Source organism: Amphiura filiformis, chromosome 13, assembly GCF_039555335.1.
Source record: "Amphiura filiformis chromosome 13, Afil_fr2py, whole genome shotgun sequence".
Lineage (NCBI taxonomy): Eukaryota > Metazoa > Echinodermata > Ophiuroidea > Amphilepidida > Amphiuridae > Amphiura > Amphiura filiformis.
In genome coordinates this window covers 25525172-25551162 of record NC_092640.1, presented here as the reverse complement: position 1 = coordinate 25551162, position 25991 = coordinate 25525172, and the positions used below count along the sequence as shown (strand labels likewise).

Here is a 25991-nt window from a genome sequence, read left to right as displayed (position 1 = left end):
TACCTCTCGGGTAAAAACAAACGCGCTAATCAATTGAGCTATTTAGCACACCACGATAACTATTTCCGTTTTCATAACTATATACGCCGCACCGTCTCCTCAGCAGTTAGTGTGGTTCGCTTTTTCACAGAATGTGTATGACGTGAAACCAAAGTAGCTGTTGCGGAGACTGATATTTCGTTCATAATTCCCTCCCAGAAATCCAAAGTATTTACCATTGTTTACAAACTGGTAACCTGTAAAAACCGCTGTGATTCATGATTTCTCCGAAATACATCGACTTGGAGCGTCAAATTTCAGGATAGTAATGAGAAAAATAGTATCTATTATGTGATACCAAAACCTCATCAACAATGAAAAAAATCGGGGATGATGCTGTCGATCGGGTTACGGACCTTTAATATGTAATTTTTGCCAATATTTTGCTAAAAATCAATGCATAAATGTTCAGGATACTTTTATTTTGCATACTTTTGCCCTGAAACTTGGTCAAAGTGTTTCTAATATGTGTACATCCATATCAAAAGGATGCACTTGTCGGCTGCTACATGTGTCTCATTTCACATAATAACTGGGAATAAATACCAGACTCATTTCAAGTGGGGTCACTTTATATCATCCCCAAGTCACATGACTTATTATTATACAGAGAACATTCTATAACCATGTCACTTGGGGATGATTTGAAGTGAACTCCACTTGAGGTGAGTCTGGTATTTACTCCTAGCTATGAAATGAGGCACATGTAGCAGCCGACAAGTACATCGTTTTGATATGGATGTACAGTTTGTACACATATATATGTTCTAATGTATTATATAGTGAAGCCGCCCTCTAATTTGCATATTTGCATAATTAATGAGCTAATTTGCATAAATGCTAATTAATTATGCAAATATGCAAATTAGGGGGTGGCTTCATTATATAATACATTAGAACACATTAGGAACACTTTGACCAAGTTTCAAGGCAAAAGAATGCAATATAAAAGTACCCTGAACATTTATGCATGGATTTTTAGCAAAATATTGGCAAACATTATGTCTTTTCTGATCAGAGGTCCCATTCTTTGGAATTCTTTAGATAAAAATCTGAAAGCTTCAAAATCTGTTAAACATTTCCGTAATCAATTCAAAACAAAACTGATCTCTAAATATAATTAATCTTTTTCGTGAGCACCCCCCCTCTCCCCTTCCCTTGTCTTTTGGTTATGTTATGTAACATTGATTTATTTTTTTAATTTCATTTGTTTTCAGGGAAAGGCTAACTTTCAGACCTTTTTGGTCTTCCAGCCTTTTCCTCCATATGTACCGTGTTTTTATATTTTTTTTGTAATGTCTTTGATTTTTATGGAAATAAAATATGAATGAATGAATGAATGAATGAAATGTTAATGAGCTTCTCCAGTCATTTGAGCTCATTAACTATATTGATTATTGATAAAAACAATAAGATATAAAGAAAATATAAATTAGTCCCAAACAGAAATGTTTGGTAGACTCATAACCGGTGCGATCTTACCTTTCCGATGTTGATTAAGATACTTCTTGCATCGATCCCGAGATGCGGAAAAACCAATAGTCATTTTGTCCCACATAAATGAATAAATAACAAAACCCCGATCCCCGGTGGACTCACCCAAAAGGTGACGTCACACCATATGATAAATCCCTTATCCGACTTGGGATCCCTACTCGGACCAAACTTGTAGGGGTGGCGGGGTCGGGATAATCAACATCGGAAAGGTAAGATCGCACCGGTTATGAGTCTACCAAACATTTCTGTTTGGGACTAGACTCAGTACACCGGTCGATCTTACCGCTTCCGATGTTGATTAAGATACTTCTTGCATCAACATCTGAAAGATCGATCTAGCAAGTAACCGACGGATGGAGGTACAAGATTGGTCAGCATCTGATCAGGGATCGGGAGCGGGTAACGATGGTTTTCGCGAGGTCAGAAAATATTTTCCCCCAACGGTCGGGAAACAAAAAAGACCACGCGATCACAGACATAAACCTCCTTACTTAATAAGTTTGGTGGTTAAGAATAGCGACACTGGTTCTTACCATGCTGAGTATTCTGTATAGTCTGAAAACCTAGTACCCGTACACCACCGTATTATGATCGCCCGAACAATGTCCCGGTAAACCTCCCGCCCCGTCTCTGATTACTAACGTAAACGGAAGTATCGTAGAGAAGGGCGAAGGTGGCTTCCGGGACACCGCCTGCTAGATCTCCTCAAGGGACAACCGAACGGTATACCCAAGATGATGAGATAGCTCGTGTCGAGTGGGTCGTGGGACGCGAAACCTTCGCAATCCCCCGGACCCCACCAACCCCTGGACCAGCCATTGCAACAGCGGCTGGACCGAAAGGCTCTGTAAGGGTGATGAATGCGGTCGTGAGTCCCTCGCAAGGCTTGTGTTCGGAAGAAATAGTGCTGCAGCGCCTTATCGGACACCCCAGCCTATCTTTGGCTTCAGCGAACCTTGCCCAACCCTGGGGATTGGAGAGGGACGAATGTCGGTCTGCACCGCGCCCGTTCGTAGTCACGAGAACAGAGCGCCGAAACAGTGTCGCTCCAGTGTTTGTGAACACGGAAGCTAACCTCGAGACCGTGTGCAACTCAGCACCGCCGTCCGAAGCCAACGCCAAACCGGAAAGCCATCTTGAGAGTTACGTATTTAAGCGTCGCTTTTGACGGAAGGTCAAAAGGGTGACCCTTAAAGTAATCTAAGACTGTGTTGGGATCCCTTAGGAGGATCACTTTCCTTTTTGGTAGACACTCGTTGAACATACCGTCGAGGCGTAGACGAATAAGGTAACCATCGGCTATGATAGTCGACCCGTCTCGAAACCTCGGTGAATGGAGAGGACAGCTGACTTATAGCTGGCCCCAGTGGCCCGCTGAAGTCTTGCTTGGAACTTTTCTGTCAGAAACTCCGGAACTAGCAGCACAGAGGCTCTAGCGGGAGAGCTATTTGTCTCATTGCACCAAGCGTAGTATGGAGCCAGACTCTGGCTATACGCACGGAGGGTAGACTTCCGTCTAGCCCGGCGATGAGAAAAACAGCTTCTGATGAAAAGTATCCCTCCGCTGCGTGTTCCTGGTAAGGGCCATGCAGCTAACTGCAGGTGCTCTAGTGATAGACTGGGTACCTCCGCTCCGGGCATCCGGAGTAGATCTGGTACTGGGAGTGCCAGCGGCCTTGCCGCTAGCAGAATGACAATGCAGTCTTCCCACCCGATCTTGGCCACCGCCCTCATGAGTAGTGAGATCGGAGGGACTGCATAAGCTGTCATCCCTCCCCAGTCTATGGACAGAGCGCCCACGGTGAATGCTTGGGGGTCCGCGACCCTTGAGCAGTACACCGGCAGTGGATGATTGCGATGAGATGCGAACAGATCTTTCGAGGGTGGAACATCCCTTGAAGATCGTCTGAGCGACCTGCGAGCAAGGGACCATTCTGCTGGTCCCGACACCCTTCCTCGTGACAGATTGTGCGCGAGGATGCTGGTGACGCCCGCGATGTGTATCGCTCTCATCGTAATCTGCCTGAACTTGCACCACCCTATCAGGTGTCGTGCATGCAGGCTCAATCGTGGTGGCCCGGAGTCCCCTTGTCTGTTGGGGTAGGCTACCACGGTTGTGTTATCCGTCAGGACAACGGTATGTGATTCCACGATCACCTCCTCGTAAGCGAGGAGGTTGATGTGAAACTCTGTCTCTATGGCCCCCATAGGCCCGAGACGGAGTCTCCGTGGATGTGGACCCCCAGCCCCGCTTTTGGCGCTATGGTCGTCACTACGTGACATACCGGGGTGCAGGAAACCTGACACCCTGGGTCAAATTGGGCTGATGGGTCCACCACCAGAGTTCCTCTCGCGCGATCTCCGACAACGGAACCGCGAGGGATATTGGTGACGACTGGGCCTGCAAGCAGGCTAGAAGGTGTAGTTGGGTAAGCCTAACGTAGAAACGGCAGTACAGTACGAGGTCTACCATACTGGCCATTAGGCCTACCACCTTCATCCATGCCACAGCGGGTTTTGCCCGAGACTCGGCCAAGAGTCAGGCACACCGCACCATGTTAAATCACCCGCTCGGGTGAGAGCACCGCGAACCCCTCCGTGAGGGTGATCTGGGCCCCTACAAATAGTGGTGTTCATGCGTCGGGACCACGCTGGACTTTTTTGAGCTGATCAAAAATCCAGGGTCCCGCACCCACGGACTATCAACCCCATGAGACCCGTAGTCTTCAGTGGAGTGCGTCCGTATATGAGCCAAACGTCCAGGTAGCAACTGATGTTGACACCCCTGTGCTTCAGGTACGCTGCCACCGCTCTGACCAAGAGTGTTAAACACCCTGGGAGAGATGGACAGGCGGATGGCGGTATCAAAACTGGTAATTTTGATCCTGTACCTAGAAGCGCAGATGCCTCCGATCTTGAGAGGCGATTGGCATATGCAGATAGGGCGTCCGAGAGATCTAGCGATGCTGTTCCCATGCCCCTGATGGGGCAGGCTAGCACCGAGGCGAGAGTCCCCATTCTGAACCTCTTGGGCCTGAAGAACGTGTTCAACAGCCTGCGGTTCGGATGGGGCTCCCGTCGCCGGTCTTCCTTGGAGCCAATGGCTCCAAGATCACCCGTAGAACGGGGGGGTAGACCGGGACAATCGCCCCGCTTCGTGAGAAGCTGTGTGATCCCTGTCAGTAGTGCCCGGCTGGGGCCGTCTGACGGCACTACTGTGGACCTCTGAAATGTGCAGGCGAATGTGGGGAGACTGGGTTGCCAGTCTGTAACCCCACTCACCACTGACCATACCCAGGCGCTCAAAGAGATGGTTTCCCACCTCTGGGTGAAAGCCATAGCGGTCGATCCACTGGGAGATCCCCTGTGGAAAAACCGCTGAGCCCCCAGGAATGCTCTGCCTAGCTTCCCTTGGAAGAGCGCTTGCTCTTCTTCGGGGCTTGCCAGCTGTTCCTGTGCTACCCTTGCTCCTCCCAGAAATGGGTGCTGCAGAGGTAGTGGGCTCGGGTACTGTTGGTGGTGCACGGCCTGCTGAAGTCGGAGCTCCTACCCATGGTAAGGGCAGTTTCCGACCTCTTCAGAGTGCTCCCGTTGGTAGCTTCTTTGCACGGTCCTCCAACGTAGCGCAGAAGCATTCCAAGAGAAACAGGACCCTGCCTTTCCATCGCGTTGAGCGATTGGAGTGGCAGGCCCCTCCCCGGGCGCTGAGTGGACACCCTATGGGCTAGGCCCATGGAGCTCTCGTTGAGGCTAGCTGTTAGCACCGCTAATAGGCTCACCTCGCGGAAGAGCTCAGATGTTGTCTGAGCGTGATACGCTTGCGACATCTGGGTCCCTCTCGGATCCCCTCAGGTAGGTCCGTGGTCCTCCCGCGTTACACGCAGAGGAAGCGTGCAAGCAGCGGCGCCATAGCTCTACTGAGCTCGACAGCCCCACGATATCTACCCGTGAGGTTTGCCGGGAATGAGAGTGCAGGCGTCCCCTGTGAGGAAGCAGCAGCTGAGCATCCTACTGAAAGGATCCCTGGTCCTCCTCCATGGACTCCCCCTTAGGGGTGTCCGGAGGAAGATCAGTGCTGTTGCTCCCCTCGGCGGGGCAGCGGGGAAGGAGATTGTAGTGATGTCACTACGGACTCAGCTTCCGACTCCTTTCCCTCGCCCACAGTATCCGTATCATGCTCCGATGATGACGGTAACTGAGGACGGGCATCTGAAAGCGGGTAAGAAGGCATAACCACTGTGTGGCTCGCCGACTACCTGCCAGCAGAAGAGGGAGTACTCCCGCAAGACCCTGAGGTATCCGCCATGGCACCACTGGGTCGCATGCTCTCGCAGCCGTCGCCCTAGCGCTAGCAGCACGGGCCTACCCTGATCAAGATCTGGGTTAGCCCCATGCCGGCTGGCCTGGTCAACAGCTGATGTTGGTACTGCGTGGCCATCGCTGGCGACACTTGCCACGGTGCTAGGCCGTGGAAGAAACACCCTGCGGCGGGTACCACGGGCATACCCAGCCGGCAGCTGACCCTGAAAGGATCCGCCCCCAGGGTAACCCCATGGTACTGCAGTACCAGCACCGCCTCCCCTTGTTGCCACAGAGACTGTGGCGACTAAAGGCGGTGCTGCGGTACCGGTGCGGTATCAGCGTGGGTACCCGTGAGGGTTCCCAACTGTGGACCGCTGTACCCTCGCCACACCGCGTTCCCTGTTTGGGGGATCAAGCTGTGTGCTGGCGTGGTACCGGCGCAGGTACTAGCATGGGTACCCGTGAGGGTTCCCGGTTGTGTACCGCTGTATGCGTGGTTCCAGCGTAGGTGCCCGTGAGGGCTCCCGGCTGTGTACCACTGTACCCATGCCTCACTGCGTTCCCTGCAAGGGATCAAGCCGTGTGTATGGGTACCCGCTATACCGCTGTCCCTTGGCTAGAGGGAGCTTGCCTAGTACCACGGGTAGCTGAGCGTGCATACCCCGATCAATCACCTCGCCACCTGAATAGGCAGCGTCAATCAATGGAGCTATGCCCTGTTGATTTGACAGTGATCGATCAAGAGAGGGTAATTGACCCATTGACGGTAATGGATCACCCACGCTCCGCTGGCTCTCGAGGACATAAGTGGGTTGTTGATCAGCTAGGCTGTTCAAGCTACTTACTGTACCCTCTAGAGCTTCGCCCAAGGTCGCTGTGTGTGGCGGACCACTCACGGCAGCTATGGGCGGGTGCATAGCGGCTACCACTGAAGTCAAGCCGTAGCTCGTCTTTGTAGCTGCCACCGAATGCACCTGGGTCGCTGTCCCGTGAGAGACTGCGAGCCCAACCCCTGAATAATCGCCAGCCAGTCCCTGTGGACAGCCAGCAGCTATTCTAGGGCCCAGGGTATCACTCGGCGGTCCCGCCATGGAACGCTGCCGTGTGACAACCCCAGTTGGTTCTGCTAAGACTACACCCACAGCGTTAGCAGCGGTATCGTCTCTGCTGAACCCATGCATGCTAGGGTTCAACCCAGGCAAGCCCGGGTACCCTTGCATGCTGCCCGTCGCTGGCTACTACTGTGGCTGTTTGAGCCCGTAGATATGCCTGCAACAGACGGGTGTCCTCCTGCTAAAAACCCGTGAGGATTTTCGCTAGAGGACTGGTATCCTCCTGCTACAAAACCGCTAGGGTTTTCGCTGGTGGTTACCGCTCTGCTGCCTGCTACTTTGCTCCGGACGTATAGTCAGTGCTTTCGCTGGCTGCTGAGCCTTTGGACGCGTTAGCAGTCCCGAAGGAACCGCCTGCTTGTCCGGGGACCGGAGCCCCTTAAGCAGACCTGCCATGACCCATAGGGGCTGTCACAGCAGAATCTACCGTGATCGACTGGTATCCTCCTGCTGCAAAACCCGCTAGGGTTTTCGCTGGTGGTTACCGCTCTGCTGCCTGCTACTTTGCTCGACGTATAGTCAGTGCTTTCGCTGGCTGCTGAGCCTTTGGACGCGCTTAGCAGTCCCGAAGGAACCGCCTGCTTGTCCGGGGACCGAGCCCCTTAAGCAGACCTGCCATGACCCATAGGGGCTGTCACAGCAGAATCCACCGTGTATCGACCTTACCAGTGCCCTTGGTAGATTTCTTCTTCGTCTTATGGCGATGACGGAGCCTATCCCAATCGTCAAGCTGGAACTCGGAGAGTCCTAAGCAAAAGAAAGACATCTAGAAGATCGTGAGCACTCCCTGTGGGTGAAACAGAGCGGGTGTGGGTCCCGCTCCGTCACCAGGGAAGGGCAAGCCCGACAGGGCCGAGGCGAAGCGAGGAGAAAGGGAGGGGGCACTACCCCCCAACACGCGACTCAAGCCCAGTAAGCAAACCTGAGCACGGAGGCTGGTCGCTAACGTTAGTGGTAAAGTAAGGACTGGCTAACTTTATTACTAAAATGTCAGACGGGTCCCTACCAATCCCCACCGTATGAATATCTGATTAACTCGTCTTTATTGGACGGTAATGAAGACATAACGATAGAGTAATCACCCTAACATAGCAACAATAACCTACCGTACATGAAATACAATGTGTATGTACAAACATCTATTGTAACTTACAGGCTGCAATGGTTGTTTTACGTGGGAAACAAAATGAATGGCGCCAACGAGCGGCCATTTTGAATTGCTCGTGTGTCCCGTGATACAAACGGAGGCACGATATGTAGCTAAGTTTTGGATCGCTTTTTTGTCACTTTTTCGCCAGAAAATGCCGTCAAAACTATCCTCAGCCGAACAATACCGGTTTGGTTTTACCTAAGGTGTGAAACTACAACCGTATATCTCGCCTTGGTCGAGAAATTGATACACAGTGCTATGAACAATCGATAGGCACGTCTGTGTCAGTCGGAGACCAAGGAGGATAAGGGACGATCATATGGTGTGACGTCACCTTTTGGGTGAGTCCACGGGGGGATCGGGGGTTTTTTGTTATTTATTCATTTATGTGGGACAAAATGACTATTGGTTTTTCCGCATCTCGGGATCGATGCAAGAAGTATCTTAATCAACATCGGAAACGGTAAGATCGACCGGTGTACTGAGTCTGATATATTTTGAAAACCGTATGTCCGATCTGCTTCAAACAAAAGGCATATTGATAAGTGTGCTTTGCTCTACTCAATTAATCTGTTTAAAACATGCTTAGAGCACTTTCATAATGCCTCCAATACCACCTTAACCATGCCCATCATCCCGCACTGTTCAATATACATTGTAATTTTTATATCATACGTAGGTATTCTTATCTTACACAGGAAATGCAACAAATTTGGCACAGATGTAATCTAATTCTTGATATCTATAGGATTAACCCTAATTACCCAACACATCTTACACATGTTTTTTTTTTGCAAGATTGGAAGGGAATGAAGAAACAAAAAAGGATTCGAACCTCGGACCTCTCGCACACCAGTAGCCACTAAAGGTGTACAATATCGTTAGATTCTCACTGCTACATCGATGACCCAACGCAATAACTATAGACTCAAGTCACTCAACAATTTCAAAATGAAAGCTGAATAAAGTCGCTAATTTGGCAATAATATTCCAAGTTTGTAGTCAGATTTTGATTTGTAGTCAGAGTTCAATTATTTGAAGTACGGTAAAAAACGAGATCCAGAAAATCAAAAAGCAAGAAAAGCGCAATTTTCCCTCCAAAATGGCACAAAAAGCTTTCAAAACGCCCGAAAATGCGAAAAAAAAAAAAAAATTAAATAAAAAATCCAAACATTTGCCGATCTGCCCTCTATGATATAAACTGCTCCAAAAAAGAAACTTACCAGGTAAGAAATTTGTCTGTCAAATTCAAACGACAAATTGTGTTACACTAAATGGGATATGAGTGGAAGCAGTGTTACTTGACGCGAATTTTTACACCTCATTTGTTGCAAACGGATGAGTATTTTTGAAGTTATGCTTATTTAACCGAACCTATCCACTGGAATGAAAGTTGCACTCATACCACTTGAGATGGTTGGCAGTATACAGGTGTAATCAGTGCTCTCCTCTTCTTCTTTGCATGACTAACTTTCCTATTGCTTCTTGTGAGGATGAAGAATGATCAAAGTTTATTGTGTGAATTCATTGGGGCGGACCTGCAACTTTCAAATTTGATAGTAGGCTTGTTCAAATGAGCATAACTTCAAAAGTTTTGATCTGTTTGCGACAAATGAGGTGTCAATGTACACCGCTTCCACTCATATGCTATTCAGTATAATACGATTTGTCGTTTGAACTTGACAGACGAATTTCTTACCTGGAAAGTTACTTTTTGGGACCAGTTTAGTTCAGAATTAGTTAACAATGTTTAGATTGTACATAAACAAACCTGCGACGGCCGGTGTCGAAGAAAATAATGACAAAAATTTGCCCTTGAATTATGTTTGATCAATACTCCAGTAATTCAATAAATATCATGATATTTAGCCTAAACTTGAACTCATTTGAAATGATGGCTTTTTAACTAGTCCATGTGGTTGAATTCTGCACTTTTGGCGAAGTTGAACTGCATTTTAGGCGGATGAAAGACGATTCAGAGTTTATCGTCCCCCGCCCGCGTCACTTTTTGGAAACCAAATATACCCGCGTCAAATTTTCAAAAATGCCAAAATAATTCATTATTTTCAAAGTATCAGTGTTTTCACCAGTTTTAGCAATTGAAAACATATAATTTTGTTTGTAAAACATAAATTCATAACTTGGAAGCAAAACCAGGCTCTTTTCTAGTCCCTACCATTCGTGAAAATTTCTTTGTCGCATTTATTTCCATTTTGATTTTAATCAACACGCATTTTAGGTCAATAATGAAATCTGATGAAATAATGAAAAATGAAAAATGAAAAAGTCACCTCACCAACCTGGAAAAAAAAAGTGACGATAAACTCGGAATTGACTTTCATGGGCCTTATGGAATTCGGCAAACTTTTATGGCATAAAGTAAAGCCAAGAAATTTCTGCTTTACAAATACAAATGCTAAATTCCGCTTTTCTCCGCTTTGTAATTTTAGCACATTTCTGACATAATAAAATATACACGTTCAAAAGGTCGGGAAAGCCCCAAGAGCTATTTTTAGTCGGGCGCGCAAAGGATTGTGGGATACTTGAGCTGTGAAAATGATGCATTGCAGCATGTTTGCAGCCCGGCCAATGTGACGATCATTGCGATGTTGCAAAGTTGGGATGGGTGATTGGGTATCATGGCTGCAATGGGAGGTACAAGGACCTGCGTTGTACGGTAAATCTATGACGGATTTTACTTTATTTTGATGAATTTTGAAGACCCATTTCATTTAGTATTTTATTTATTTCTTTTCAATTGTATTTTTTTTTCTAGGTCATTTTTTCTTAGAAATGCGTTTTCCACTTTACCTCAGAATTCTGCGATAACGCGGAGAATTCTTGGCTTTAGCATAAAGCAACATTTTTATAATAAGTACACTGCTTGGAAACTTTCTTAAAAAGCAAGATAGTTGATTAATTTAGCGAGAATCGCGGCGTGAAAAGCGAGATTGCGTTTTTTGCCGGGCCTTAAATAGTTAGTTATATGGTCATTTTCACGGTAAAGGGTGTAACTTCGGATTTTTAACACTTTGATCCGTAGTGTTCTAATAAAGCCACAGAATTCCATGATTTTTGGCCACATAAGTCATCTAGTTAGCAGCTACCTTGGGTAGCATAATCATCTTCGGGAGTTACTGCGTTCAGTTTTAGCAGGCTTAAATGTACCTAATATTGCCATTTTGAAAAACTACAAAAAACAGTAACATTTTTGTAAAACCCTGTGTTTTCTTCAGTTAGTTCATGGATAATTTTTCTTATCCTGAAAGTACGGTCATATGTTCAGTAAACACTGCCACATTAGATTTCATTGTGAACAGACCTGTATTTTTGAGAACCGGACTTGAGATTTGTCGTTTCGAGGCTTCATTTTCCGTTAACAATTGTTAACAAACTTTGTGGGTATAGCTTTGGTTCATAATTCTTGGTTATTTCTTCACTTCTTCTTGATTCATAACAGTTGATATCTTAACTTGAAATGGGTAACAAAAATTAGTCGATTTGCAAGCTTTTAAATTTTTATAAAATCTTGACTTCAAAGAGCCGTTTTTCCGTTAACTTTTTTTTATTCTCCGAAACAAACTGTTCAGCAAGCTTGGGCAAATATAAATAAAAGAGCTCATCCAATCTATTTATCAAAATGTAGCAAAGTAGATCCTCAAGTCACTTGTTTTTAAATCGTGGAGATATATATATCAGGGCCAGAGCCAAAAATGGTCATCACTCAACCTAAAATTTAGAAATTGTTACAGGAGTGAATTTCTCCTCTGGTTTAATAGACCACTTACCAAAGATTATGAATCGGCAAAAAAAAAGTAAAATTTGCCCGTCAATTTTGGAATACGAGCAATAAAATACACACGCAGCTCCCTCTCGGTGTGGCGGGACGGAATTGTTAAATTTGATGTTACTGCATATATTTAAAAAAGATAGGAATTTTTTGTTTATGGTATTATAAAGGTCTTCTGTATAGACAATTTCAGCACTAAAAAAAATGTCAGTGGACTTTGCAAAAATAAAGAAATAAATTAAAATATGTGTAAAATTCCGTCCCGCCACATTTTGAGGTGATTTTTTTACGTTCCGGAAGGGACGAAAAAATAAATTTTAGTCAGAACTTTCCAAAATATCAACTATTATGGTAATAAACATTCCTGAGTACATAAAAATTGAATTCATCAACTTTGCTAGGCTCAAAACCATTTTAACTTCTTCTATTTCAGGCCTTTTGTGGTAGGATGCCAGCAAAAATTCTATTTTCAGGGTCTTTGGTGTAAAACACGGCGCCGCCACATTTTGAGATGATTTTTTTAAGTTCAGGAATCTATGAAAAATTTCTTTCTCGGTCAATAATTTTTCATTGGAAGTGAAAGAAAAAACAATTTTGTCAGTTTTAAAGTGAATCAATTGCTTTTTTTCTTGATTTTGACATGGTGGACAAAATTCCGTCCCGCCACATAACACATTTCGTCCCGCCACATTGACATGATTTTTAAAAATTAATGAACGTACTATATAAAGAAGGGGGTGAATTTTATAATTCCTCCCATAACAAAAGAAGGATAGTTGAAGTTAATACCAATGTTAGAAACAAATGTTTTATCCCAGTACTTTTGATAAAAATTCAACAAATGTACTGTGTTCACAAATACATGAAGTTTATCATTCCGTCCCGCCACATCAATGAATTTGTGTTACCGTGGCAACGTGTTGATTCTTAGGACTATTTTTCTTGTGTGTGAATGTAGTCTGTAACTTACTTGTTTATATTAAGAACATAACTTTAGAATCCATAAAATAATCAGGCACAGAGCTACAATTTAAAAGGCCTATCAAAATTCCGTCCCGCCACAAACGGGAATTTTGGCTCTGGCCCATCACCGTTTGAAAATGGGACCCAATACAAACTTTCCGTTAACAATTGAAGCCTCCGAAACAAATGAAGCCTCCGAAACAACAATAAGGTTAATCATCATCTATGCATATCTAAATTGGTGTGTTCCATATTGATATCTGCATTGTAATTGTTGCATGATATGTGCAGAATGTCATAAATTTAAAAAAAATTTGATATTATGGTTAATGTTTGAAAAATATACTGATACCCAAGAAAGCCCGTTTCACAAGATTAACATTCAAATACCATCATACTTAAAAAAAAAAAAAAAAAATTACCATGTTATAAATCTACAATATCTGCCGCATAGAATCATTGATTCAATACACACAAGAAAATAACAGCTTAGATGATCCCAACAGTGTTGTTTTCAAAAAAACTACTTAGCTGCAATGTTTAACCATTGTTAACATGAAGCCTCCGAAACAAAAAAAATGACTTGCTGTGATAATTTAATTTTTGTCACAACTGAAATTCAATACTTAGAAGCAAAGCATGAAAATTGGTAATTGTGATATTTTTTACCTATTTTTTCATGTCAACTTGTAGTAGTTAGCCAATTATTTTACTTTTATGATCACCTGTGTTGTTAACTGAAGCCTCCGAAACACAAATCGCTTGAATTGCCATTTCTAAAAAATAACTCCAATTTCTGTGAAACTTGGCTGGGAGGTTCCTTTCATCAAGTAGTATTTGTACATGAAGTTAGACATTCAAATTATTTTAGGAACCCAATTAAAACTTAAAAAATATGTTTAAGGTTGGGAAATTTCCATTGCAAATGACCCTTGAAGTTAAAAATTTTCAAAATTGCAATTACAAACATACATGTAGCAAAACATGGTATAAAATTTAACTTATATCTGTTTACTTACTTTGGAATGGGATTTCACATGTATTCCAGCTTTCATGTCATAATTTTCTGAGCTTATGTAAAATACATTTTTTCTTAGATTTTAACCAAATGTTATGGAAATGTCAAATTTTTTATCAGAAATCAATAGATTTAAGCCTTGAAACATTATTTTACTGGAATTTAAGTTGCTTCTATGCATGCTTACAGTAAACAGAAACATAATTGGTTTGAAATTTTGACCCTAAAAATCAAAAGTTACACCCTTTACTGTGAAAATGACCATATGGCATCATGTGCAGTGGTTTTTCGTACACGTGAGATTTAGTGAGTTTTAGATGTAGGGTTAATTTAGTGAAATTTGTCAACACGTATACCGTACATAATTATGTTATGAGTTTAGATATTTTGGTTGATATTTTTCTGAGGGCACGGCACGGAAAAAGGCAGAGGCCCAATTGAAACAAACCCGACAATTTCACACAATGAACTCAAATTAGACGGTGCAAAGTTATTATTGTCATTCATTACCATTGTATCTGATATTTTGAACTTGGTACTTTAATTTAAATGTTATAAATCATGCCATAAAACACTAATAATATTATTATTGTAACCTGCCCTACAAAAAAATCAACCAGGCGAACTTGACATTAGTGCCAACAAGAACTACCAATCACAGAAGCGCAACGGCATCGCATGTGTGTTGCCGTAAGCGTAACGCTTAGTGTTATAATAGTGTATTTGCACCGTTACGCGCGCAAAAGTCATTGTACATAGCGTGTATCTGTGACAAACACCGTGTTCCAGGAGTCATTGTGAGTTATAGTAATGACCATGCAATAAGTGCGCAGTCAATGACCGTGCACTAATCTCTTTTGATTGGATCGCACATGCTGCGTATATTAATGAGTTTCTCATTCGAGTATATTTAATGAGGTTATGAATGAAATTTATTTTGATGAAAAACTGTATAGACAGAGCAAAGTTTGCTCATTTTTAAAAGATTAACCATGCTAACAATTCACCAACAGCGCTATACCCATCATGATCAGCGTTGTTTACTTCCGAATCTCCATTGCTTTATGGTGTCATGCTTCACTGATTCTGAAACAATACCCATTGTCCCATTCAATATCCATAATACTCTATAATCTTTAATCAGTTCTATAAATTAGCCATCATTACTAAGTCTGCTAAATTATAATCATTTATTTATTGTATGTATTTTTAGATTTATATCGTTCATGTACGCATGTACAGTACTTGAAATACATTTATTTTCTTTCACACTTATGATGTTTTTGTATTTAATGACTAAATATCATGTGAATTTGTAAATATTCTGTAAAAATGTTTAAATATCATTACATTGTATGAGGGCCTGCTTGGAAAGCAGTGCTTGCCACTGAAGTAGTTTAAATCTCTCAATAAAGATTTCACAAATCAAACCATTGTCGACGGTTATCAGTGGCACCGGCTTGGATTGATTGACTTCTAATTCAAAACTTGCAGGACTAAAGTAAATTAAGTTAACATGTTACTTCACCGTCGACCCGTCGCGTCCCTTGCTTTTATTTTAATTTTCATTCAAGTCATGCCAAGTTAAACTTCTCAATCATCCATTGTCAATCGACATGCAATCAGCATGATCTAGGTATGCTAGGTGAATTCAAATTTGCCATCAAACTGCATCATTTCATATATCAAATTAAAGCCCTTGAGTAAACAAAGCCAAAACTGAAAACCATTTTTTCATAGCACTTTCCGTAGCAAAGTTACATCTTGTCAAAGATTGACTTTCATCAAAAAGTTTCAGCTAGCAAAATTCCCCAAAACGGCATTTCGGGGGTGTTTCTAGATCTTAAGTCTCATTATGATAGCAGCTTTTTTTTTAATGGAACTGCTATCCAAATCCCTCTAAAATTCCATGTGCGGGTGACTTATCACCATAAAAAATCACATATTTGGGTCAAGTGAAGTATAGAAAACATATTTATGTAGGTTTCTTTCTTCGGGCACTTGTTTTAAATTTCTATGTAAAAATGCATTGACCCCCATCGGCGAATTTGGCTGACTAGCAAATGTGTTAACTAAGGTTTGCCTGGGTTACCTACATGATCAGTGAATCACATCAATTCATTTCTCAAAAATTAAACCAGTAATAAATTTGCTACTGTTTTCCCATGCATCCAGTGCAGTGCTGATGTGTACACTTTACCACTTGATGAGCGCTACCACATAATTAGATGCAACAAGCAAATAAACAGCACCGTTCACTGTACGTACATGTGTCAACTGTTTCGTGTTTGTACACCGCAGCTGAGCTGTACATAGACATTTACATTGAATTTTGAATGTGAAGTGACATTCATTTTCTTTGCTCATTTTGCTCAGCAAGACAACCCGATTACACCTACAAATAAAGTAGAATACGATCATTAAATGTCCTCTTACCGTTTATGCCAGTGAGATGCTAGAAAAGTTCTAGGAATTTCCCTGTGCAAAGCTGTATTTCTCATACGTTTCACCGTTCAGCTCATTACATTTTCTCCATGTAATTTGCCTATTGACGGGCAGGGCGATTCGAGTTCAAGATTACAATTCGTACGATTTTTATGATTGGCTAATGCTAATTTCTTATCAATAGCATATTCCACATATATTTTGCAAAATTTAACACTAAAAATATCATAAATTGACAAGACTTAATCGAATAGTAGTTTTATTTTATTGTTGTTAGAATATGCAATGCACTTAAAATATAATAGGAGTAAAATTAAATTAATTATCGATTTTTATTGACAAGTACCTTGTCCAATCATTTGCGGTCTTTTAGAAACATTGCGGTTAGAAATTTCCGGCTCAATCAATTAAGCCGTTGATGGGGCTATGACAATTAAAAAGGTGGTCGCACTTTACAACCCGGAAGTAAAGCTTGCTATGTTTGTAAACAAACGAACCGGCATAAATGTACTCCAAAATCAGCATGGCTCTTGATAATGAACCAGATTTATACGATTCGCTGACGAACCAAGTACAAAATGTGAGAGATTTGGGTAGAAGTTGGGGGCTTGATGATGATCAAATTGACGAATGTGTTCAAAAGGCGCTGATGGTTGATGAAAAGCCGAAAATATCGAGGCGTCTTCGTCGAGGATGCTTGTGCTGTTTTCTTGTGCTGTTTTGTTTTATGGGCGGCATGTCATTATTTTTCACTACTGTAACACTTCATAAAGCTACCCGCCTTTTCGTGACCAAGCACACACAGAGCATAGCATACCCACTTATGAGGGGCATAAGACTACTTACTTTACCCATTTCAAGAACATTTGATTTGCGGGGTAAGTATAAAATAAGCTATCAAATAGAAACTTAAAATTTTCAACAGATACCAGTGTTATCATAATAAAACCTTTTAATAATAACGCTGCTATAAAATAACAAGACACATGTTTCAAAATAATATCGGCTTGGAATGTGCCGGCATGAGATTTGAACCAGAAGGTCGTGGGTTCGAATCCCCTGGCACATTCTCTTGCTTTTTTTTCCAAGTTGGGTTGTGTATGTGGGGCGGTATGTGTTTATTTGTTGTCTTGTTTAATTGTAACACTTTGGGTTGGTAAAACTGTTCTTTCTCTCTTTTAGTTTGTTCAACTTTATCATTTGTTTTTATTTTTATTTACAATCTCTGCTACAGATATCTGTAAATTAAAAGAAAAGAAAGAAAAAGTTTAAATAACTACCCGGTACCCTAAAAATTTGTTCTCTGAGCAACTTGTTACTTAGGGAAGGGGTATGAACGTTTGGACAGTATTTATTGTGGGACATTAGAGCACATCAGACATATCGAATTGCATTCTAAATACGAAGAATGTCATTCTAATATCAAATAATTTTGATTTTTTGAAATTCGCAATGTAATACACATTTTATGGCAAATCATTAAAAATTGATATTTTTGATATTAACAGTACTGAAAGTAAACTTTATAAATCTGATGATTTATACTTAGCGATGTATGTAGGTGGGATGAAAAGCCGACGATCAATTGAAAATTTTGACCTTTCATTATTGAAGATATGGATTTTTTTCCCAAAACACCAAAAAAAATTAGGTTTTTTGGGAAAAAATCCATATCTTCAATATGAAAGGTCAAAATTTTCAATTGATCGTCGGCTTTTCCTCCCAGCTACATACACTTTAAGAATATATCATTAGATTTATAAAATTTACTTCGAGGACTGTTATATATCAAAAATTTGAAAAATATCAAATTTTTATAATTTGTCATAAAATTTGTATTATATCGTGATTTTCAAAAATGAAAATTATTTGATATCAGAAAGACATGCTCGTCAGATTCAGAATGCAATTCGACACGCCTGAGGTGCTCTCATGTTCCATAAAAAATACTGTCAAAACGCTCATTTCAGATCCCTTAAGCACATATGCTAAATCAACAAATTTTTATGGTAGGCCCTACCTATGTTTGTCTTGTTTATTTATTCCTTTAGGTTGGCATGAAATGGAATGCCTGGTACCCAACCCATTATCCGCCGTGGGTCCACCAGACTGTTATCCATGCCAAGATGTACATAACATCATTATCTTCAATGAACCCGTAAGAAAGTTCACTGAGCGATACTACAACTTTGGCATCCCATTTGTAGCTAAGGTATGATATTCGGCCATTCCAGTTGAAATACACACTCCTGCTATAGAAGACATGACCTTAATCACCCACATAGAGCTACATAGGGGGTGTAGATTTTAAATGGAGACACCAATTCAGGTAACTCCATTTGAAACTTGTACTCCCTGTGTGGAAGATTAAAACTGTGTCTTCCATAGAGGGTGAATAGATTTCAACTGGAATGAATTGGTGTGATTAGGAGGCACATGATTGGTGATTTCTATTTTGGGGACTCTATGTGTAGCTTTTTTGTTGTGAGGACTACTGGGGAGTAGTATATTTGGAAGGTACAGTGGCGGCGGGTGGGGGGGGGGCAGGGGGCAAATGCTCCCAGTCATAACTCTTGCCCCCGCTATTGCCACCCCCCAGTAAAAACCAAAAATTACGAAAACTACCACTTTTTGCCGCAATTTTGCACAAAATTTGTTGATTTTGCCCCCCCTGAAATTCACTTTGCCCTCCCCCGAAAATTTTTCCTGGCGCCGCCACTGGGGAGGTATCATTTGATTGGATCATGTAACCTTCTCGCCCGCAACCATAGTACACCTACACCCTACCCTCACACACACACCCCTACAACTACATACAAATGTCATTAAATCAATAAGGATGTCAACCTGACAGTTGTTATTCAATTTATTCAAATATGGACATGTTGGGCCATGGGTGTAGCCAGGATTTATTGGGCGGGGGCAGATTTTCAAAAAGTTGATATTTTTTTCTGAAAAGTATAGCGCTTTCCAAACATTTTTGACTTTTGTTACCAAAAAGCACAAAGAACCTAATTTTTTCATTTGCTACCCTTGCAAATGGATAAATTTGAACCTTTTTTGATCGAAAATAAGTTTAGCTATTTCTATTTTCCATATAATATCTCTGATTATTTTGTGTTTCCTTTCCAATTCAGGATCCAGACAGAAAACTGGTTCATTTTGAAGACTTGAAAGATTTATACCTAGCCAATACAGCTACATTAGAATACAATGCTAAGTCACTTGAATGTACCAATAGTTATGTAGATAGTATTGATGACATACTACATAAAGACAGGACTTCTCAGGACATTATTGAAGCCAATATTGGTGTCAAGTGGTAAGTACAGGTGATTGGTTTGCTTGCAATTCAGTTCAATTCAATTCAATTCAACTTTTCATATTAAAGCAATGTGCAATTTCCATAAAGAATAGACTCTTATTGTTCTTGAATTACTTTCAATTCAATTCAAATTTGTATTTGTATATATTGTAGCGCATATATTTTGAAGATAATGATTTTTTTTCGGGGGAATTACATGTATTTGACAGAGAACTGTTATTTTTAATCTATATCATATACAGGAGGATCATCAAAGCAGGTAGCATGCGTCTGATACGCACATTATCAGCCAAGCCTTATTTCATTCCACATAAAGGAGAAGTGGCTGCTGAGATGTTTGTCTTCATTGATGCACCTGCATCAGAAGCACATCTAATGGTAAGATTATAGACTGGGGGGCACTGAACACAAATGACCATATGGGTAGGCTCCCCCAGAAAGACCCTGGATTTCACTGCTCCGAAAGACCCCCTATATTTGACCAAAATAGAGCTATGCAAGACCCTTGATTTTGATCATTTCAGCTCTAAAAGACCCAAAAATTGCTCATTCCTCATATTTCTGTTTTTTTCAGGTAATTTTTAACCAAAAGGCCAAGAAAAACCCTTGATTTTTTTGACTGTTCGTAGCTCCAGAAGTCCCATTTTACTTGTTCGCAGCTCCAAAAGACCCCCCCTTTTACCGGTACGCCATCAGCTCCCAAAGCCCCACCAACTCTAGACTACCCCGTAGTCCACTTGTCCATTGTGCATACTCTGGATATATTTAAGCTTAAAACTGATTTAATTAATGTGTGCACAATTGATAGATTTTCACATCTGATCTTTTCAGTCACCCTACTCCCTCTGTTTGTTAGCTTCCCAAGTGGACTACTGACTTTGGATTGCGGTTTACATGCTTAACACGGCTGTCTATGAGCTTCTATGGATGAGATTGTCGGAAATCTGGCCTACTAAAATTGGCCATGATGTAATGCATCTTTAAATGGATCTGGCTTGTGATTGGTCGCCCAGATCTCGTTATGGTTTAAATCCTCCGGGTACCTGTCATTACCATTTAAACTACATGGTACACAAGTATGCGGCCTTTGTGTTGTGTAATTGCATGAACGTGTCAGTAAGTGCATGAGCGCGTCTTGTATTTGCTTGCGGTTAAATTTGATTGATAAACAAGTATGATTGACAGTGTGAGTGTTAGGGACTTTGCCCGTTCAAAATCCCGTTTAAAATTGAAAGTCCATAGTCGATTTTTAACCTGGAATTTCGCAATTAATAAACTGGCAGATTCTAAAATCAGAATTGTTCAGTATTGAAGTGCCAATACAATTATGACATTATGATATGTTGCATTCAATAATAGAAGCCTACGTACACTTTACTTTTACTGTCACTAATATAATTATATAAACTTTTTCATAACAATTTTATACTAGTATTTTGATGTAATAAATATCAGTATAATTTCGAGTTCAACTGAATGCTTAGCTATGCTTTCATCATGATAACATTAATAACATGCTTTTATTTATCAAAAATCGACTATGGCATAGTCTACACCAACTCAAAATTCCGGGGGACCATACCCACCAAAAATGTTTGATGTGCCCCCGGTTTATAGACAAATCCTCATTGATGCACCTGCAGCAGAAGAACATCCAATGGGGTAAGATTATAGACAGTGGCGTAGTCAGTGGGGCTCCCGCTCAATGGCCATCAGTAGGGTGTCAATACATGGCAGGCCTTTGGTGAAAACAAAATTTAGGTCAGCAATAGACAATTTTGTGTGCATTTCTTGTTCAGGGTGATGAAACAAAGTTGCCACAGTGAAGGATATTGATATATAAATGTATCAACAATTTTGATATGTACCCCCCCCCACCCGGTCAACAATTTACAACTCCGGTCACTAAAATTAATTCCGTCAGCACATTTACAAGTTGTAACCCCACCACTCCCCCACCCGGGTCGGAAAACCTGGCTATGCCCCTGATTATAGACAAATCTCAAACATATTCTGGGTGAGTTGGAGGCAAGGATCTGCATCTGATAGAAAATATAAAGGAGCAGGATGCAGATGTCACCAATAAGCTACAGATCCAGAATTTGAAGTTCAATTAGCAGTGAGGAGTCTGTGTGTTAATATTACCCAAAATAGATATGCTCTATGATTTAGGGGTTGTGCAATAATTATGAGCCCTGTGGGGTAAGAAATGTTTGGCAAGCTGAAAGGGGGGCAAGCAATTTTTGGCGAGTCGAGGGGGGGGGAGCAAGTTTTGGCACAAAGTCATGGGACGCCTTTTAAATCAAACGCTCTAAAAAGGCTTAGGAAAACAGTACGGAAGCTCTTTAATATGCAAATTTTCCTGATCGCTGCGCTCGCAACATATATCCAGACCATTTAGGTTTGCAAATTGGGACCCCAAAAATTTGGCATGTGTAAAGGGGGCAAAGATTTTTGGAGGGGTGAGAGGGGGGGCAAGCAATTTTTGGCAGGCCGAGAGGGGGCAAGCCATTTTTGGCGGGCCGTTCTGAAATTTTACAACCCCCCCCCTCATAATTATTGTACAGCCTCTTCATGGAGGGGAATCCACCATCTGAGCCCCAGGTCATCAAGGAACCTTTAACATGACTAATTTGCCAATAACTTTATTATTGACTTTTTTCTTCTTTGTTTTCATTTTGACAGCCACAAACTTATTTTGGTAATTCCTGGTTAACTCAAGCTTCAGGGTCACGAGAGGTCACGCTAACACCGCTACCATCGTGTCTACAGAATTGTACAGAGGTATCTGTTGTGCTACAACCAAAAGATATTTGTAAGTATTCATCTGACAACCCTGTATATTCTGCCAGCAATATCAAGTTTGGTATAGCGAAATTACAATTCTTGAATCTGGCATAAAAACCTTCAAGCCTATAGATGGGTCTCAATTTGGCATTAAGTAGGTATGGAGAATGGTCAACAGTTTTTCTAAACTCAATGGGCACATCCCTAAACAAAGACACATTATTTATGCATTATCACTATTTGCCCATTTTCATGTTGTTTCTCGGAGATCTGGCAAACTTAAACATTCAACAACGCGTTGTGCCATATTTAGTAAATTCACCCCAAAACCATGATGGTTTTAGCATGCAGTGTGCCTAACCTTAATTAAATAATCTAGGCATTGGACATGCCTATGCACCTAGGTGCAGAATCAAATCACCCCTCCCCATACTGTTCATATTATCAATCTACATGTTGCATATGATTTTTTTTATATCTTTTAGCAGCTTTAGTTAAAATTTCAGGTTTATCATGTTTTCTCTTATTTTTCCCCAGTATTTTACAGTGGCTTCTTCTGGCAGTTGAAGACATTCCCATTTGGAGATGATATAAGCATTCAGTTTTTAGGCTCTTTCTTTTGATTGGTCCATGGATCAAGTCACTTGCCAAGGCATTTGCCAGAACAGAAGAAAGACATCTGGAGATGTCTCAACTATCATTTAAATAAAATAAAATAAAACTTGACAGATCATATAAAAAGCACTTTACCGTAAAAAAAACCTTAACCTTGTCAAAAAATGAAAGCACTATACAAATTTTATGAAAATTAGATTATATGGTATTATTGCTTTCAAAAGAACACATATCTATAAGAGTTATTTATTTTACAAAATAGTAGGGATTTTATTTTGTATTTTTGTTACCTGCCATGGCAGTATTTTTCTCCAGTACTATTAATTTTTTATATATTCTTATATGGTGTATATAAGAGTATGGTGCATACACGCTTTTTGTAATGTAGTGTAATGTAAGGAACATGTGCAATTCAGTTAGAAAATATTAGTGCTGTCATAGACACAGATTATGTTAACATAAAGTTAGTTTTGTAATACTTCCGTGGTCCGAGCTGGGCGCCAAGCGTACACACAGAAGAAATAAACAATCACGCTGATTGGCTGATCAACGCAATTGACAACAAGCCGGTTGACTCATTGGTCGTCGCCGCCGCGCGTAGTAGGCGACCTTGTCACTTCTACGCGATCGCAATTCACCAGCGCGTACCCGGACCACGGAAGTAATAAAAAATTAACTTTAGGCCTACAACAATGGTCAGGTCCCAACATGTCAAGAGTATGGTGGTGTAACAGTTAGGCCAAAAAAAAAAAAAAAGGTTTGTTTGTCCATAGAGGCTTATGAAACAGTTGGGTCGGTAGGTCGGATTTTTTTTTTTTTTTTTTTTTTAGATATTGCACTTGAAACTGACAATTTGAAGACTGGTAAATAAGTCAAAACACACAGCACTTTACTGGTTTAACTCTTGAGATGGTTCTGCATGTTATTCTGTTCATTTTCTTTACATTTTCTTTCTTTAAATTTATACTAACCACTGTTTTACTAGCACATTCAACGTAAATTTAAAATAAAAAAAAGACACGGTCGGGACCAGGGTACACGGTCGGTCGGACGTGGACAAACAAACAATTTTTTTTTGGCCTTATGGCATGCAGCTCATGATTACAAGGTTGTGGGTTTGAATCCCGTTAGGGCCAATATTTTGTGTCCTTCGAGCAAGAAACTTTATCTGAACGCCATAACTGTTAAGACCTCCGTGCTCCTGTACTTGTCCCACTCAGGCCCGTACGCAGGATTTTTTTTGGGGGGGTGCTGATTTTGAAAAAGTGGACTTTTTTCCCAAGGGGGGGGGGGGCGATTTTGTGAAAAGTGGACTTTCTTCCCCAAATTTGGACCTTTTTGACCAAAAATGCGTAAAAAACACGATTTTTTGGCTCGCTAAGGCGCCGCAAATTCTCAAAATTTGGGACTTTTGTATACTTTTTAAATTTGGGGAGGTGCGGTCGCACCCCCCGCACCCCCCCTGCGTACGGGCCTTACCCAGGTGTACAATGGGGACCTGTATTAGGGGGTAGTCATCCAGTACCATTATTATTTTTTTGGCAGCGAAATTATATATCCTAGTGGGCAGTTGCAGTGGAATAAAATTAATGTAAAGTGCTTTGATACCTGTTTCAAAGGCATTACCGTAAAACCTCTTCTACAAGCATATAGAGTGCTTCGATCTGATGAAAGCTAAATTAATCCCGGTGCCATTATGGAGTTTGAGCAAATAAATGACAGATCCAAGCATATACAAACATATATTATTATTATATATTATATATTATTGTAAGACCAATATTTTGTTACTTTTGTATTGGCATATTTACGCTAGTTTCGTAGGAACTTAGCTTTCATCAAAAACACTATATATGCTTGTAGACAAGGTTTTACGGTATATCATCATGTGCAAGAAAAAGATCTCAATGGAAGCACTTCATAATAACAAATAAAAATATGTGTGTCCAAAAAGACTAAAGAGCACTTGACATTGACAAGGACAAAGGAGGTATCATCCATGAACATGGATTTTCAAAAGGCACCCTATACATGTATTATATAAGCATCATGTACCGCTTAACAAGTATGGCAAGTGTAATTTCCATACCTTAAGCAAGTATTGGCATTATGTTATTACACAAGGTTAGTACAGTATCAATTGTCTGGTCAGATTGACGAGGCCCTATCAACTAAACATGTTTCACCAAGGAGAGGGGTGAAAACTCTTGATTATATTTGTCATATTCCTTCAAAAACATCAATTTTGATGTAATTTTGACTCATTTCTGGTTTTGTTTCACATGGGGAGAGGAGTTACTTTGTAAGTTGAAAACTATTTTTGGAATGAAGGGTTTTTTAAACATTTTTTTAATATATGGGACAAGCTTTTTGACAAGAATAGACCACCTTTTCAACTGTTAAAGAGGTTTCAGTGCGGTCAAGATGAAACATTTTATTTAGATTTCCAATTTTGGCTATTTTGACGTTGGACGATGTCAGACGTGATATTTTTTGTGTGGTGGATTTGGAAAAACAACAGCGGAAAAAACTGAAATTTACTCATCCAGCCTGAATAACTCGCAAAAAGCGGGCAAATTTACTAATGCGCACAGGGGCCTGTGAGAGAAACTATTAAATTAATCTGGCCTAACAAATCTATATTTTTCAGCAAGGTTCTTCATCAGTGTGCCGATTTTGGCGCTGTTTATGGCATAACCACACAACAAGTGAGGTTTTGATTGGCTAATTGAATCGCATTATTACATCCGCACTTAATTCGCTGGTCAAGCTGTGTAGCATCGCGCAACCTATTTCTTTTTATGCGATCTGATAATCACAAATAGCAGACGGACACAGCTGAAGGAAATTTGCTGAATAGTATAATTACGTTTATATGGCTTCATCGATCATTTGGTTTGCTACCTTGCAAAATGTCCTTGTATTATGGCATTTTTTTCAAATATATT

The 25991-nt window shown here is 41.1% G+C and overlaps 2 protein-coding genes across 6 annotated transcripts in view; one reads left to right on the top strand and one right to left on the bottom strand.

Annotated features, from left to right (window-relative positions):
• LOC140168164 (protein kinase C and casein kinase substrate in neurons protein 2-like) overlaps positions 1 to 16422 on the bottom strand; it is a 93083-nt gene extending 76661 nt beyond the window's left edge. For all 5 annotated transcript variants that reach the window (XM_072191489.1, XM_072191488.1, XM_072191490.1 and 2 more), the window contains exon 1: positions 16308 to 16422. The gene's annotated coding sequence lies outside the window, so the exon portion shown is untranslated. The remainder of the gene's footprint in view (positions 1 to 16307) is intronic.
• A 364-nt stretch (positions 16423 to 16786) lies between these two features.
• On the top strand, positions 16787 to 24344 carry LOC140168160 (bombesin receptor-activated protein C6orf89 homolog). The gene is made up of 6 exons (XM_072191485.1): positions 16787 to 17194; positions 18368 to 18528; positions 19454 to 19638; positions 19884 to 20019; positions 22327 to 22456; positions 22966 to 24344. Exons 1-6 carry the CDS (start codon positions 16822 to 16824, stop codon positions 23049 to 23051), a joined length of 1071 nt encoding a protein of 356 aa, XP_072047586.1. The 5' UTR covers positions 16787 to 16821; the 3' UTR covers positions 23052 to 24344.
• Positions 24345 to 25991: the final 1647 nt, after the last annotated feature.

Coding starts and splice junctions, on each gene's coding strand:
- LOC140168160 (XM_072191485.1), top strand. CDS start 16,822: ATGTACTCCAAAATCAGCATGGCTCTTGATAATGAACCAGATTTATAC. Junction 18,529..19,453: donor GCATCCCATTTGTAGCTAAG/GTATGATATTCG, acceptor TTTCCAATTCAG/GATCCAGACAGAAAACTGGT. Junction 20,020..22,326: donor CATCAGAAGCACATCTAATG/GTAAGATTATAG, acceptor TCATTTTGACAG/CCACAAACTTATTTTGGTAA.